We start from the raw sequence: 15,055 nt of genomic DNA on the forward strand, positions 1-15,055 counted from the left end.
ACTAGCTTGACATTAGTCATGCTCGCTGGACTAGCTTATACATTTGGATGGACTAGTTTAAACTCGGATGGACTAACTGCTTGACAAGCCAAATGTTAGTCAAGATTTCTTGATATATAACGTTTATATAATCTCAGTGTATCTAAAGAGTCATAAATATTCCAATATGGGCAACGGTGTATAAACATGAATATACATTTTTTTAATTCGGCCCGAAAGTGCGACTTTTGCCTTGAAATGCTATTTATATGACATTTAACCTCAAAATTGTTCCACATATTTGTATTAATTAAACGATCCAGCAAGATAATTTTGCATTACCCAAAGTGCCCCTAAAACAAAATCACATCTTGGAATTAAAGTTGTCCTTCGTTAAACTTAATCTTATAGACTCAGCCAGCACCGGGTTTAGTTCAATCCTTATCACTGTGTTTCCTGTCATTTTAATGGAGACTTTTTATAAATTGTTTTGAATTTTGATATTTTGCCTCACTCTCTGGATTCACGTCAAATCTACCTCTGACTAATCCAAGATGGCGTTGACGAAGACGCAGTTATATCTCTCAGTCACTTCATTGATGTCGATCCTTACTGTCTTCACAACATTGTACTTGTCAGGACTGGACAGCCTATCCACCGATACTTCTCTTCGCTACAAGAGCAAACCATCAAGATTGTTTATGGTAGGTCAAAATACACTCCTAAAAATTTGGTTAAATATGACCACCATGGGGGACAATAATGAGTCCGACCAAACTGCCCAGTGTCCAATGTCGGTAAATTCTTTGCCCAATAATTAATGATCACCTTTTAAAACAAATCGATCGCCTTGGGGAAATAATATACCTATTCTCAATAGTCAGTCTTTCCTAGTTTCTTCTACCAGGTGCTTACATTGGCATGAACATACTCAACTTTGTCTTTATTTCATTTAAGGTATATTTGACCCGAATTGCGTTTCTATATTTTCTTAAAGAACTACAATTTATCTTATTGCCGTGGTATCCACATGTACTATATAGTTAATATTCATTATTAATATTATGTGGAAAATTATTCTCAAAAGGAACACCAAGTCATTTGTATTAACAGTTATCAGAGTGCATAAAGATTCACGCCAAAAATGAGAGATTTATAATAAACAAATGCAGGGCGCTGCTTATGTCTAATAGGAATCCGGAGCCCATTTTATAATGCGTATACACAAAAAGGTGAACCCAACTTTGGTAGCTCGTAATTAAAAAAGTCACAACCAATACGACTTTAAAATATATTTCATGATGAAGAGTAAATTGTTTCCTGACGAACGATACCCCATTCGAGTTTTATGCCACGGGTGATTGAGCGCCAGGGTCTTTAAAAGGCGTTGTCGAAATCGCCTACGAAGGTCCATGCTTGGACCAAGTTTGGGCTGATGGAACGGAATAATGAGAGTCGATCAGGCCATAGGCCGCCTATATGCATGTGCTTTTTGTGGGTCTTAAATTCATTTAAAAGTTCAATTATGCATCGTGCTTTAATGATTCATTGTTTCAAACGATGCACCGTATCTAGGCTTTCACAGAATCTTGTTTCAACCCATATCGGGCATTCTTTGATTATTTTGAACAGCATATAGGCCTACTAACTTCTTGAATCATGATATATTTTCCCTCTGCTCACACTGGACCATTTCATACGCGTAAGGAGCATACGGTGTTTATCTCGAATAGTGAATGAAAACTCAAAGGTTACTAAACCCACCTGCAAGAGGAAACACATAGGCCCGAATTCACAAAGGAGGTTTGTCGACAAACCTTGGTTTTCGTACTTCATATGACGCGTTTTTAAGCGTTTTTTTTATAAACCTGGTTTGTAGAAACGTGTCGAAACGCGTCATATGACGCACGAACACCAAGGTTTGTCGACAAACCTCCTTTGTGAATTCGGGCAAATATGTATGAAACACAAATTTAAATTTCGAACAGTGGGTGGTTTCCGAGGTCTGCCGACTCCCGCGGCCACAACCACGAACCCTCGGTCCTCCTTCCCACTTCCATATAATCGCAAAATAATTGCGATCTCGATAGATATACGTAGACGTTGGATGGTTCAAAAAGAAAAAAAAAACAACATTGGTATTGGCTAAATTAAAACGTATAAAGCGCTATTTAGCTTTTTGAAAGGCTGGTTAAAAATTATGGAATATTTGTGAGGCCCCACAAATATTAGAAATGGTTATATTCATGGATATTTCAGTCGTCTCTGAACCGATTCTGATCAAACAAGATGATTTTGTCATTTAAATTGGATGTTCTTTCAAATTGGACACTCAGTTTTTGTATTATCTCACACACAAAAATTCCATTTGTGGTGCGCCTCGGAGAAAATATACATTTTGCTTGTATAAGCACTCCCTTGATTTGAGTTGCTATGGACATCTTTTCTTTTCAACTACCTAATACTCAATGTAAATAAGCGAGCAATTTTCTTTGGGAAACAAAATGGCTTTTGACCCACATTCATTGCTTCAGGCCAAGCTTGGTACACAAGAGGATTTTGACAATACTTTTTGAAAAGCCTGCTTCTCAGTCATCCGTGGAAGCATAGTTATGAATATGGTATCATTAGAGAGAATATTAGTTACCCTTAACCGTGAAATATGATTCAAGATCACATAGATTATAACTTCTTAATTAGAAGCTACCAAAGTTGGTTACGATTTTTTTTTGTATACGCACGGTACAGTGGCGTAATGAGCAAAAACTTTTTCTTGGGAAAATCATGTCATTTCAGCAACATATTTTTGTAAACCACGTTTGAATTTGTATTGCCCCCCCCCCCACAGCATCAGTACGCCAGTGGTACTGTACATGACTGTATACAAGTAATACGTGTCAGAGTCAGACTATAATACTGAATGAAGAGCAAAATGCAGGACCATTAACAATTTAGCCTCAGATTTTTGCTTCAGTCATCATGTATGTCTTCTTGAATTCCTCCCCCTCACCCTTTTTGATGCGTTTTGAACATACAATATTATGAAATGCAGTACGGTCAAGTGAGCTGACAAAAATCATAATAAATCGCTGCTGTTTACCGAGACCTATGAGAACAAGTCTTTATTGGCTATCCCTTTCATAAGAGCACGTACACGTTAACAAAAGTTTGCACAAAGAAAATTAACCTGCATGATAAAGAATGACCTTGCTTGGGATATAAGGGTAAATAGCACAAACATGCCTTGAGATGAAATCAACCACCCTACTCTCCGTTTTGAACTATTCTTCCATTTGTTTGTTTTTTGGGAGTGGGTACATTTCTGTTTTCAAATAGAACAATCTTTCTGGTACATGAAGTAATTATCTTCCTTGAAGATCCAACAACAGACATGAACATTTAGGAAAGCGATGACGAATTCGAAAAAAACTAATGCATTTTAATACCTATTTTCACATTTAAGTATGTATAGAGCATATTTGTAAAGAAATGTGGACATTTAGCTGTCTAAAGCTGAACAAATCTTATTTATTGATTTCTAGCATCCGGTCTTGTCGAAAGTTAAGAAGAATCTATCTGCTCATCCTTTTTGCCCGAATCTTCAGTTTGAACAAAAGCGTATTTACCATACGTACGAGGACCACATCCCCAGTCAAGTAACATGGACTAGTTTGCTCGACATGACTCATCCTAATTTCACGACATTTCAAATCTTTGGAACAAACAAGGAGAGTTTCTCGAAATATCTCGTCTGCGATAAGCTCGGGTTGATCATCCAAGCCAGGAACGGGCACAATGAGAGCAAGACTTACGGAGGAGACTATTTCCGCGCAAAAATATTCACCCGAAATTCCACTTTCCAGGCTAGCTCGATGTCAGACGGTGAGGTAATCGACCATGGGAATGGAACGTATAGCGCCTTCTTTACGTTGAAGTGGGCAGGGGTAGTGGGCATTCAGGTGACCTTAGTCCATTCAAGTGAGGCCAATTACGTGCTTAGAAGACTTCAGAAAGAAGAAGTGATCAGGAGTAACTTCAAAGGTCGGTTTTATTCGACAGACCCGAAGAAAGCTGAGGAGACTTTTTGCAACATGGATCTGAACATGCTAAATGTGACAGTACCAGAGGTAATACCGGTAATGCGTTGAAATCTGCGCTAATCGATCCGTTGATAAAATTTAATTATCTCTCAAAACCCGTTCAGATTCGATTGTATTTACGAATAAATGAAGGCAAGTGCGCGCACAAAAGTCTTTGTTATAACATACAGAAATATGAAGCGTATCAACTTTACGCCTTTGTCATCATAATTTTGTTTGCTTATCTAACCATCGCGGTTTGACGCTGCATATCTAAACGGACTTTAAGCCAGTGATTCAACGCATCATTTGCGCTATTGCACTCTGCATTTTCTCTATGTACAATGCCACTCTAACATGATGCGTCAAAGACTTCTCCAGTCACTGACGCAGTCATACGTCTGGAAAATTACTCCTCGTGTGCAACATGCAAAGTCGCTGACATAACATGACCAAATATCGTTTGACTTGCTATTTTGTCAATATTATATAATATAATCAAGTTGTGCAAAATTATAATCTTGAATGGAACGTGTATCAATAATTTAAAGTTTATGTAGTCCCACATGTTGTTTTTTCCTTTCATTACATGTAACCATAACTTATTTTAGACTTGTCTTTGCTTCCGCATTATACAAGAGATATTGGGGAAATAATATACACGCCTATATTCCAGACCTTACACTCCATTTTCCTTGACTCCTTTCTTCTTTTTTTCGTTTTTAATTTAATCAATTTCGAACGAGGACAGAAAGAGAGCTGCAACTTCACCGACGCCAGTACTGGTTCCCCTTGGTTTTGTGTGAAGCCACATAATTTCCCCTGCAGTAATTTGGTAATGGACCATCAGGTGGGGCACAGTAACGAGAATAAGATATCCGCCATTGAACGACTTTCTTTTACATGGTAAGTTTATTTTGAGGTCCTTAAAGCAGTGGCGGATCCAGGGGGGGGGGGGCCAGGGGGCCCGGGCCCCCCCTTGAGCCCCCCTTGGGCCCCCCTGGCGCTCAAGGGGGGGGGGGGGGGGTGCAAATTGAATTTTTTTTGAGGATCAAAAAAAAAATGTGCTCACTACCCCCCCCCCCCCCCCCCCCCACTGAGCGAATTTTTGGCCGGCGCGTTTTTCAAATTTTCGGGAGCAAAAAAAAAAAAAAAAGTTGGGCCCCCTCCCCTAAGAAATCCTGGATCCGCGCCTGCCTTACAGCAAACCTATGTAACCCCAAATAATAAGTGTAGGTATTCTGATATTGACGTTATCTTACGAACATGCACAAGAAATATTTAAATGAAGATTTCTTGGCATAATGTAAAGCCTTTTAGCATGACATGGGGGCAGCCATTTTCTTTAAAAAACGTGACGTACCAGGTGAAGTTGTACATGTATCATGCACCAAGCTTTAATTGGAAAGAATGTTTAATTCAATAAAAAAAAACCTTTACTTTTCAATGAGGGAAAATCATAGCCGAGAAGGTAAACGTTACATTTGGTGAAAAATATATTATAGGGTAACTAATTTGAAAATACTAAAATAGAGCGGTTGAAGAATCTAGTTTATTTTTGCTAAACCTTCACCCCAGAACAGCACCAACTTATTTATGCAATTTGCGTTCTGGCAATTGGAGTACAAAGGATAATAGCATGTGCTTCAACAACACACACACACACACATGGGAAGGAAGAATCCATAAATTTGAATACATTTAGTTGATAAACGACTTCGCATAGTACGTCATGCTATCAAGAAAATGGCGATGCCCATGTCTTGCTGAGAAACTGTACTTTATTCTTGCTTTATGCCTTTCTCATCCACTTTAGTGGGAAAACTTGAAGATTTCGTTTAAAATTTATTTATTTATTTCTGATATTAAGATAGGGTTACTCATTCTCACCAATAATGGTGGTCTTCCATAAGGCCATTTTAAACATAATGAGGAACAATAGTTTATAAAATATATAATTATATGATAATAATAATAATAATAACAAAATCATGAACATAAATTCATAACAGCAACAAACAATAAGTAACTTTTGAGACTTGAGAGTTCATAAACAAGTATAGATGATGGGCTAGAACGCAATAACTCTCTCAGAACTAAATTCATTCCTTGGGGTAAGGTTTTCTTTAACTTTAACGTTAACTAAGCTCTGGTCATGCGATTTTTACATGTCTGCTAAGAGCTAAGAAATATGTGTATGCTTTTAAAAATGCAATAAGGGGGTAGGGAAATCTCACGCTAAGAAATAACTTCATTTAATCTCAGGGATTTATTGTATTCTTGCCCATTAATCTACAAGATTCCCCTTCTGCATACATCAGAGAGGTATAAAGCAAGCTATTTTATTAGCATAATGCACAGTTTCTCAGCACGACATAGGCATGGCCATTTTCTTTCTTTTTATTCGCAGTCGTTTATCAAGGAATTGTATTCAAATTGATGGATGTTTCCTTCTCAGATGTGTATATGAATTTATTCATACACCTGATATTATCCTTTGTACTACAGTCGTCAGAATGAAAATTTATTCAATTTGTCAAAACGATTTGTCAACTAATATATTTTAGCTTTTTTCAAATGAGGTATACAAAATTATTGTTCCCCTGTTATATATTTTCCCCCAAATAAAATGTTAACCTTCTCAGCTATGACTTTCCCTCATTGAAAATTAAACGTTTTGTTGTTAAATTAAAAAAGTATTTCCGACTAAAGCTTGGTGCGCGAAACATGTACAAGTTCGCCTGGTATATCACATTAATTGATGCGCTCATGCCATGCTAAAAGGCATTACGTCATGCCAAGAATATCTTCATTTATATATCTCTTGTACACTTTCTTATGGAATATTGTACATCAAAAGGCAGGAATACATCTCATCTTCCAGCGTACCTACACTTATTATTTTTGGGGAGAGTTTTAATGCCGTTCATAACTAAGCCCGTTTCGATGGAACCCTTTGGGACCTATAATTCACAAGCATAGCTTTCACAATAGGCCCCTCCATATTCCTCTCTTCTTTTTAGTTCAGTTTTATATAATGCATACAAACAAAATGATATATCAAGTGCTCACTCTCTGATTTTGTCTCTGTTAATAATTTTGTTATCTGTACTAACCATTTTTTAAATCATTGCAAAAAATGTGAAATATGAAACAATAAACTAAGAAAACTGAAGACGATACCTTACCAAAGGGCACATGCCCATCGATCCGGGATCGAACTATGCCTCCTATTCATATTCGGTAACAAAATGGTGTCAGTCACGAAATGAAAATGAACGATTGAATCCGAAATGATATGGCTCGAGAGTACGGTTATGAGTAAAAGGGAACAAAAATTCTTGATATGAATTTCCCCCCTTTTTCTCCATTGCTTCTTTTGGTCCGTGACACCCCTTCTTCTTCTTTGTCTTCTTTTTTTTCCTCCTTCTGTTGTTGCTGCTGCTCTTGTTGTTTTTTTGTTTTTCTTCTATATTTTCCTTTTCCATATCCAGTCATATTACAACCTTTTTGGCTCAAGAATTATCTTGTGAGACTTCAAAGCGACTATATATTGATCACAAATTTGGAAAAATTAATACAAATCATTTTATTTGCAAATACTTCACTTGATTTGCCCAAAGGTTCAGCAGAAGTGTCAAACACAATCTTAACACGTGATATTTACACCTTTATCTAGAGTTAGACAAATGTTAAAGTATTGACCAAGCATTTCATAATATTTGCACAATATTTAGGAGCGACAAAAAGATAACCGGAACTGAAAACAGATTTGTAGTCCACCATTTGCCAGGTGAGTTTTGGTTGTGCACTGTGAAAAGGTTGGGCAATATTTTTCCAACACTTTGCCCAACGTTGTGCCAATAGTCAACCCAGCCATCTATTGGGCAATACTTTGACCAGTGGTATTGAACGTAAGTACCCTACTTCACACGTGCATAGTTGTTTCGTATTTTGTCCAAAATGTGGGCAAAGATATGACCCTTCAACTCGGCGACTACGGTAGCCCATCGATCTGTTGGGAAAATCTTGACCAGCTGTTGGGCAAAATCCCGGTGGGGTCACTCCCCCGCAGAGAGTGACGCATATGACCGTTACCACAAATGCAAATAACCCCCTTTTGCTGTCAATTTCAGGACATTTCGTGAAATTTAGCCCCCTTTTTTACGTCAAAACAAGGACAAAATCGTACTTTGGAATACCCCTATTTATAAGATTGTAAGGACACTTTCGCAAATTTACCCCTATTTTACCATATTTCAAGGACAAGACATTTACATTTTTTTTTTCTTCCCGGTTTTCTCTTTTCCCTGTTCCTGACCCCTATTTATCAATTTCGAGGACACCTGTGCACCCCTATTTTCTATATTTCGAGGAATATTTTGTCCGCAGACATTGCTTGAATTGACCCATTTTCCCGCAATTTTGGTGACGGTCATGCGGTCCCTAAGTCACATTGAGTGACCCCACCGGGGGCAAAATACAAAACAAGTATGCACGTACCCACGTTACCAATACCACTGGGCAAAATATTACCCAAGAGATGGTCGAGTTGACTATTGACACAACGTTTGGCAAAGTGTTGGAAAATATTGCCAAACCTTTTCAAAGTGTGGTTCGGGGAGGAGGAGGGGGGTGTAATGTAAAGCTAAACTTTTCATCTAACATAATACTTTTTCATGCGTTTCCTGAGTCTTTTTGTTTGATGTGTGTTAGTATATGTATAAACAGTGTATGACCAGGTGTCTGCCGTGTCAAGGCCACACACGACCGGGCCACTATATTCACTGTACGATCTTTGATGTTTTCCAAATATTTGCCTTACTCGATTTTCCGAAGGGTGTCGATATATTCATGTTATTCTTATAGCGTTTGTAATAATAAATCGCATACATCTGCTGATTGAATGTAGGTTCATTCATTAATGGATAAACGATGCTAGGTCATGGACGATTACACATCATTGTTGAACACACAGTCAATGTACACACGAACATGAATACAGTACAATAGGCCATTTTCGTAATGTAACCAAATTCAATGCATAAGTCTTTGTGAAGTGACTCAATACATATTATTTCATTCACCTGATAAGAATAATAGTATTTTAATAGACAGAATCCGAACTGCATCATTAGTTGTTGTCAGGTTGGACAAACATTATGGCTTGACCTACCTAGCAACACTTAATATATGCAGTTTGAATTCTGACTATTGAAATACTATTATTCTTATCAGGTGAATGAAATAATTTGTATTAAGGCACTTCACAAAGACTTATGCATTAAATTTGGTTACATTACGAAAATGGCCTATTACACACGACAGGATCAATACTTAGACAATAACATAGTTTTAACCGCTTTCTTAAAAGAATACAATGTCCTAAGGTTTCTTATTACAATGGGCAGAGAGTTCCAGATGTCTGGATACTTAAAGGCCCACTGCACTACTTGTAGGTACTTGCGCCCTCTTACAACAAACAATGCCTAATCGGTGACCATTGGTCCCCCATGATCCTCTTTTTCTTATGTTAACTGAGAGCTGAGTTGATGAGATAACCACCTGTCCAGTGACCTTGCAGGGCGCTCTAATCCCTCCTGTAAACTATGGCAGATAAGCTTTAAACAAGGCCTGTCTCAAGTGCTATTGAGGCCAAGTAAAACCGATTCCCAGTTTCTCGTCCAGAGTTTCGAATATAACGAGCAGGGGGTTCCGTGATATTTTATGTATATATTTCTGGATATATTTCATTTGTAAATACACTTCAGAGGCTCAAAACAATGTAAAATTCTGTTATTTCATTATCTAGATGACTTCAGACTGTTATCAATTTCATTTCAAAATAAAGAGATATAGTGTAACAGAAAATTGAGGCGGGTCAAAAAGGGAACGAGGAGAGGACGAGAAACTAGTAGAAATCGATTTCATTTGGCCAACATTATTCTTCGAATCAAACATTAATTTATAACGAACGGCTAAAAGGAAAATTACTCCAAAGTAAACACTATAGGTACTTCTAACGGTAGCTGTGTATATAGGATTTTTTATGACATGTATACTAATAACGGACGATAACTATATAAAAAGCTAAAATTGTTTTAAAAAAAATTAAAGCCTATATTGTTTAGTAGTTTTAAAGAAAAGATGAGACTTAATATATTGCAGGAAAAGGAAGGGAGAGGAGAAGGGGGTAAGTATTATGTGAAGGAGAGAAAGGGAGAGGGTATAGATGAGGAGGAAGAAAAAGAGGAGAAGAGGTGTATAGGAGAGAGGGAATGAGAATGAGGGAATCAGGAGGGAAAACGGAGGAGATAAAGAAAGGAGGAAAATAGGAGGAAAAGGAGGAAGAGGAGAAAGAGAAGGAAGAGGAGGATAAGGGAGAGCAATGAAGGAGGGGAATGAAGATGGAAGAAGGGTGGACGAGATAGAGGGGGAGGGGTATGACTAATAACAGTATCAAAGTTGGGTACACCTCTGTAAAATAAGTTAATCAATTGACAGTGATGATTATTTCGAAATAAACCTCAAGTAGTAAAAATGGACAACCCGCAGGGAAAACAAGCTAACTGAATGGGATAATCATTGTGTTCATCAGCAATACACTCTGCTGCCCAAATTGTTGGAATCTTCATTACTTCTTTTAATGGAATAATTCTGAAAATATGGTTTATCCTTGACAGATAAAGTTTATATCTTATCAGAACTTTATTGATCAATCTAAAGTGTCATAGACATTGATCTATAAAGTTCTGAGAAGATATAAACTATGTCTCTTAAGAATCAACCATATTGTCTCGATCATGTCATGAAAAGAGGTAAGAAAAAACATTATCATAATGGGAATTAGTAATGTGTTCTACATTTCCCTGTGCTTTTCATCTTCATATTGGTTTGTATAAACCACACGTTATGACACTTTGGACAACATGTTGACCTTCATAATTACTCTGATCTGTTTGTATTTCTGTTACTACTATTAACCTAAAACTTTATAGCTTGGTACCATTATTTCAATGTAATTTCAAACTAATATCACGAAGTATTTGCTCCTTGCTCCAACGAAAGTCCTTTTTTTGTAACAGGGAGATGGGAGAGATCTCCTTGGGCTTACACAAATTTTATAATTTAATAGAATGTGAAGTTCCACGGAGATGGAACGAAATGATTAAACCATAAGAAAAATACATTAGAAGTTTAAACGAGTTAAAAATATTGTTGTTGTTGTTCGTCATCAGGAGTAATCTTGAGAGCTGAGCAAAACTCATCTGAAAATGTAAAACTAGTATTACAGAGTGCATGTGTCTTCAACAGTTCATTTTTATATAATAGCGGAGTACAGTAAAACGCACAATGGAGATACATGTGTAAGGAGGGAATGCATGTTTGAAGTTAAAAGCAAATATTCGGATAGCCAACATGTATGTACATGTAGGAGTGGGGAGTCATGAATTCCATTGGATAAAACAACATTTATTTCATTGTTATTTCCCTAAGTTTTCAAAAATGTAGATTTTTTTATATACCCTCTTTTTTTTATTAAGTGACATTCAAAATTATTTTAGGAAACTCATTATTTTCGACATTCAGCGAAAAAATATATATGAAAGGCCACGATGGTTCAGTAATTAATACTTTGGCGTGTATCCCGTAAACTAATGGATGTATTTGTCACTCTATAGTGACGTCCATCATGAGCACACTATCTCTCCCCCCCCTGATTTTTTTTGGGGGGGGGGGGGTAGGGTATATTTTGAGGCTTGTGATGTAGGTATGAGAAATGAAGAAACATGGAACATTATATATTTATAAGGTCTTCAAATGGCTTACCAGGTTCAGAGCGTGTCAGAAATGGATATTTGGAAAGGAATATTATAATCATTTCATAGGCATGGAGCGTTATGAGTTTGAAGGATAAAAGTGGAACACCCCGTGCCCGATACTGTAATATGAATGGCAGTCTCCGCCGAAAATGATGTTTCCGCTATTTTTAATATTGAATGAACTTTTATTCAAGTAGACTGAACAATATGCGAAATTGTACGGAGAAACGTACACTTATTATTCATTAGTGCAGAATAGAATCGGAATTGTAGTATCTGATTAAATTTACCTGGTATACTTCGTTTCCGTAATTAAAAGCATACTCGACTTTTTTTTATATGTTACCTTTCTTAATGCCTTAGGTAAAGAGTCTATCGTACACAGTGGCGCCTTGGATCAACTCCCACCTTGCAGGCCAATGGTCCATTTTGGAACACCAGAAGTCGCTGGTTTTTACTGGGGGAAATATTGGCACTCGGCAGATTGTAACATAAACGCATTTAATAAATTGCAAGCGTCCTCGATTTTACGTAACAAAACTGTCTATTTCTTTGGGGATTCTACCGTGCGGCAGCTAATGGAATTTTACGTCAAACTGTTCGGATTAAAAACCAATCCAGCACCAAAGAAAGGGGACCCGTGGTACGTCGGACGCACAATCGCAAAAGACAGCAGAAACAACATCGATTTCCAGTTCCAATTTCACGGGCATCCAATTGGGAAGAGAGCATGGGCAAACATTTCTATCATAGAGTACATAGCAAATCTGATTGACCGTGTCAAGGGAGGAGAAAATACTGTTTTGGTTTTGACATTGTGGGCGCACTTTACTACTTTCCCGCCGTGGTACTACGAAGCGCGTGTCGACGACATATTGGAGTCCGTAAGACGTCTCCAGGAGCGTAGTCCACGAACCTTGGTCGTCTGGAAGAGTGCTAACACCAGGGAACATCATGGATTGGATCATTACCTCAAATGTAGTGACTGGACTGCGAGGAACCTGGATAGGAGGATGAGAAACAAAGTCTTGGCATATGACAACGTCGGTTTCATGGATGCCTGGGACATGACAAATGCACAGTTGGAAACAGATTCCGTACATCCTAAAGGCTCGCACGTCGAAAATCTAAGCAATAAACTTTTAACATATGTTTTAAATCATGATGCATCTTGATGTTTGATTTTTTTCTATCATATTCATCCTTCTGCCCTTTTTTAAAACCATAAAGAACCTGAATAATATTTGTGGCAAAGTCAAAATACACAATGAATACAGTGCATCAAGGCATCAAGGCGTAAATTATAACGGATGACCTCCTAAAACTGTCATTGTGACGTAGTAGTTAGAATACAGACTGCTTTGAGGGGCACGGTTGAAACTAAAGCACAATGTAATATCGAAATAGACTCGAAATCACCGAGGAGGTACGGTTTTAATTGTATCCCGAAAGATTTAATTTCATGTCGTATTTATTTCACTAACTATGATTTAAAAAAAAAAACATTGTAAAAATTTGATATATGTATATATATATATATATATATCAGTTATGGGATTTTTAACGGCGTTTAAAAGAATTAAATGATGGGCTGAATTTTAGTGCAAAAGGAAGATTGTTATAAAGAGAAAAACAAGCACTGAATCCAATGACCGGGGTAATAGTATATTTTTAAAGCGCTCAGAGACATTTGTTTTAAGCGCTATATAAAAATTAAATATTATTATCATTATTATTAATTATGAGTATTGTGTTGATGTGCTGATAAAAATAACATTGGAAATTATTCTTAAGGCTTTTTTCTGAAGCATAACAAATCGGATGAGTTAAAAAAAAAAAAATACTCATGATGACATAGTCAAGATATATTTCGGATAATTCTATAAATTAGTTGTTGTTGTTGTGATTAATGGCGTTTCTATCGTCACTCGACGATTTCCGCAAGGCAATGTGAGAGGGCGTAGTTACTGGTCCTCTCTTAATACTTTTACTGTTGGATCGACGATAGCCTAGTGGCGTTGTGTTTGTCACATATTAGGACATACGGAGGTGTGTCGCTCTAATGGGTCACTTTTTCACACAAAAACCCTAAACATTGGGTCCCACTTTTAGCAAAGAATACCATTAAAAATGGGTCCGTTTTCTCAAAATTTCAAAAAACTTTGCAAAGTTTTCGGGTGCTTGCCATGCAAACACCCGAAAAAAAACCGCAAAATTGCGAAAAATAGTGATTTTTTCGAGAAAAATGCCCCCTTAATGGGTAGGGGTTTCGAGGCACTCCCCTGTCCAAACCAAACCCACTTTTAGCAAACAATACCATTAAAAATGGGTCCGTTTTCTCAAAATTTCAAAAATTTGTAAAATTTCCGGGTGCTTGCCATGCAAACACCCCCAAAACACCCCCAAAATTGTGAAAAATAGGTATTTTTTTCGAGGTTTCGAGGCTCACCCCCGTCCAAACCAAATCTGACTACCCCCCCAAATGTTTTACATTTGTATTATCTCCTTCTACGCAGAGTTTTTTCGAAAACACAAATCTTAGGCAATTTTTTTATGCTTGTACGTCATTTTTTGAAATGTGCGAACATGGAAATGACGAATTGCCTAATTCAAACATGATTTCTATTAACAAGGTTATTACATTATATTATATTATATTATAATATATTATTATGTTATTATTATTATATTATTATATTTATTCTTGGGAACCTACAAAAACAAGCTATGCTTTCCAGTAGGTTCCTGTTTTATTTCATAATTTTGATCTTACTTTGTCAACTATATTTTTTATTGTACAAACAATAATTATATGAAATGAATAACGTAAAATCAATCTTCAAAATAAAATTGCCTTTTATTGTTTTTTTATTGGTGAAGTTTTTGCGATCAGTTTTCTTAGCATTATTGAGCTAATCTAATATGAATCTACCTATCGTAAATCTGTCAAAAATTCTGATGAGTTTCAAATCAGAATTAATTCATAATTCTCTAATGCTTTTAGTCGAGCTAGACACACACGTTTTACATTGTCAGGATGACGCTGAAAAGTATCAAACACTCTTTGGACGTATTCTACAGCAACAAAATTAACCTGACACTGGGTTAAAGTGACTCGGTAACATTGTTGAAAGTTGATGAAAAAATTGCATAATTTTTGTATGAAATATTACT

The 15,055-nt window shown here is 36.8% G+C and overlaps 1 protein-coding gene across 1 annotated transcript; it reads left to right on the plus strand.

Annotated features, from left to right (window-relative positions):
- The first annotated feature begins 3,502 nt into the window (after positions 1 to 3,502).
- Positions 3,503 to 14,500, plus strand: LOC105441116 (NXPE family member 3-like). The gene is made up of 4 exons (XM_030997848.1): positions 3,503 to 4,106; positions 4,810 to 4,964; positions 7,796 to 7,851; positions 12,245 to 14,500. The coding sequence occupies exons 1-4, from the start codon at positions 3,660 to 3,662 to the stop codon at positions 13,054 to 13,056; spliced, it is 1,470 nt and encodes a 489-aa protein (XP_030853708.1). The 5' UTR covers positions 3,503 to 3,659; the 3' UTR covers positions 13,057 to 14,500.
- The last annotated feature ends 555 nt before the right edge of the window (positions 14,501 to 15,055 follow it).

The sequence above is a fragment of the Strongylocentrotus purpuratus genome, unplaced genomic scaffold (genome assembly GCF_000002235.5).
Source record: "Strongylocentrotus purpuratus isolate Spur 01 unplaced genomic scaffold, Spur_5.0 spur5_scaffold_4, whole genome shotgun sequence".
In the NCBI taxonomy this organism is placed as follows: Eukaryota; Metazoa; Echinodermata; class Echinoidea; order Camarodonta; family Strongylocentrotidae; genus Strongylocentrotus; species Strongylocentrotus purpuratus.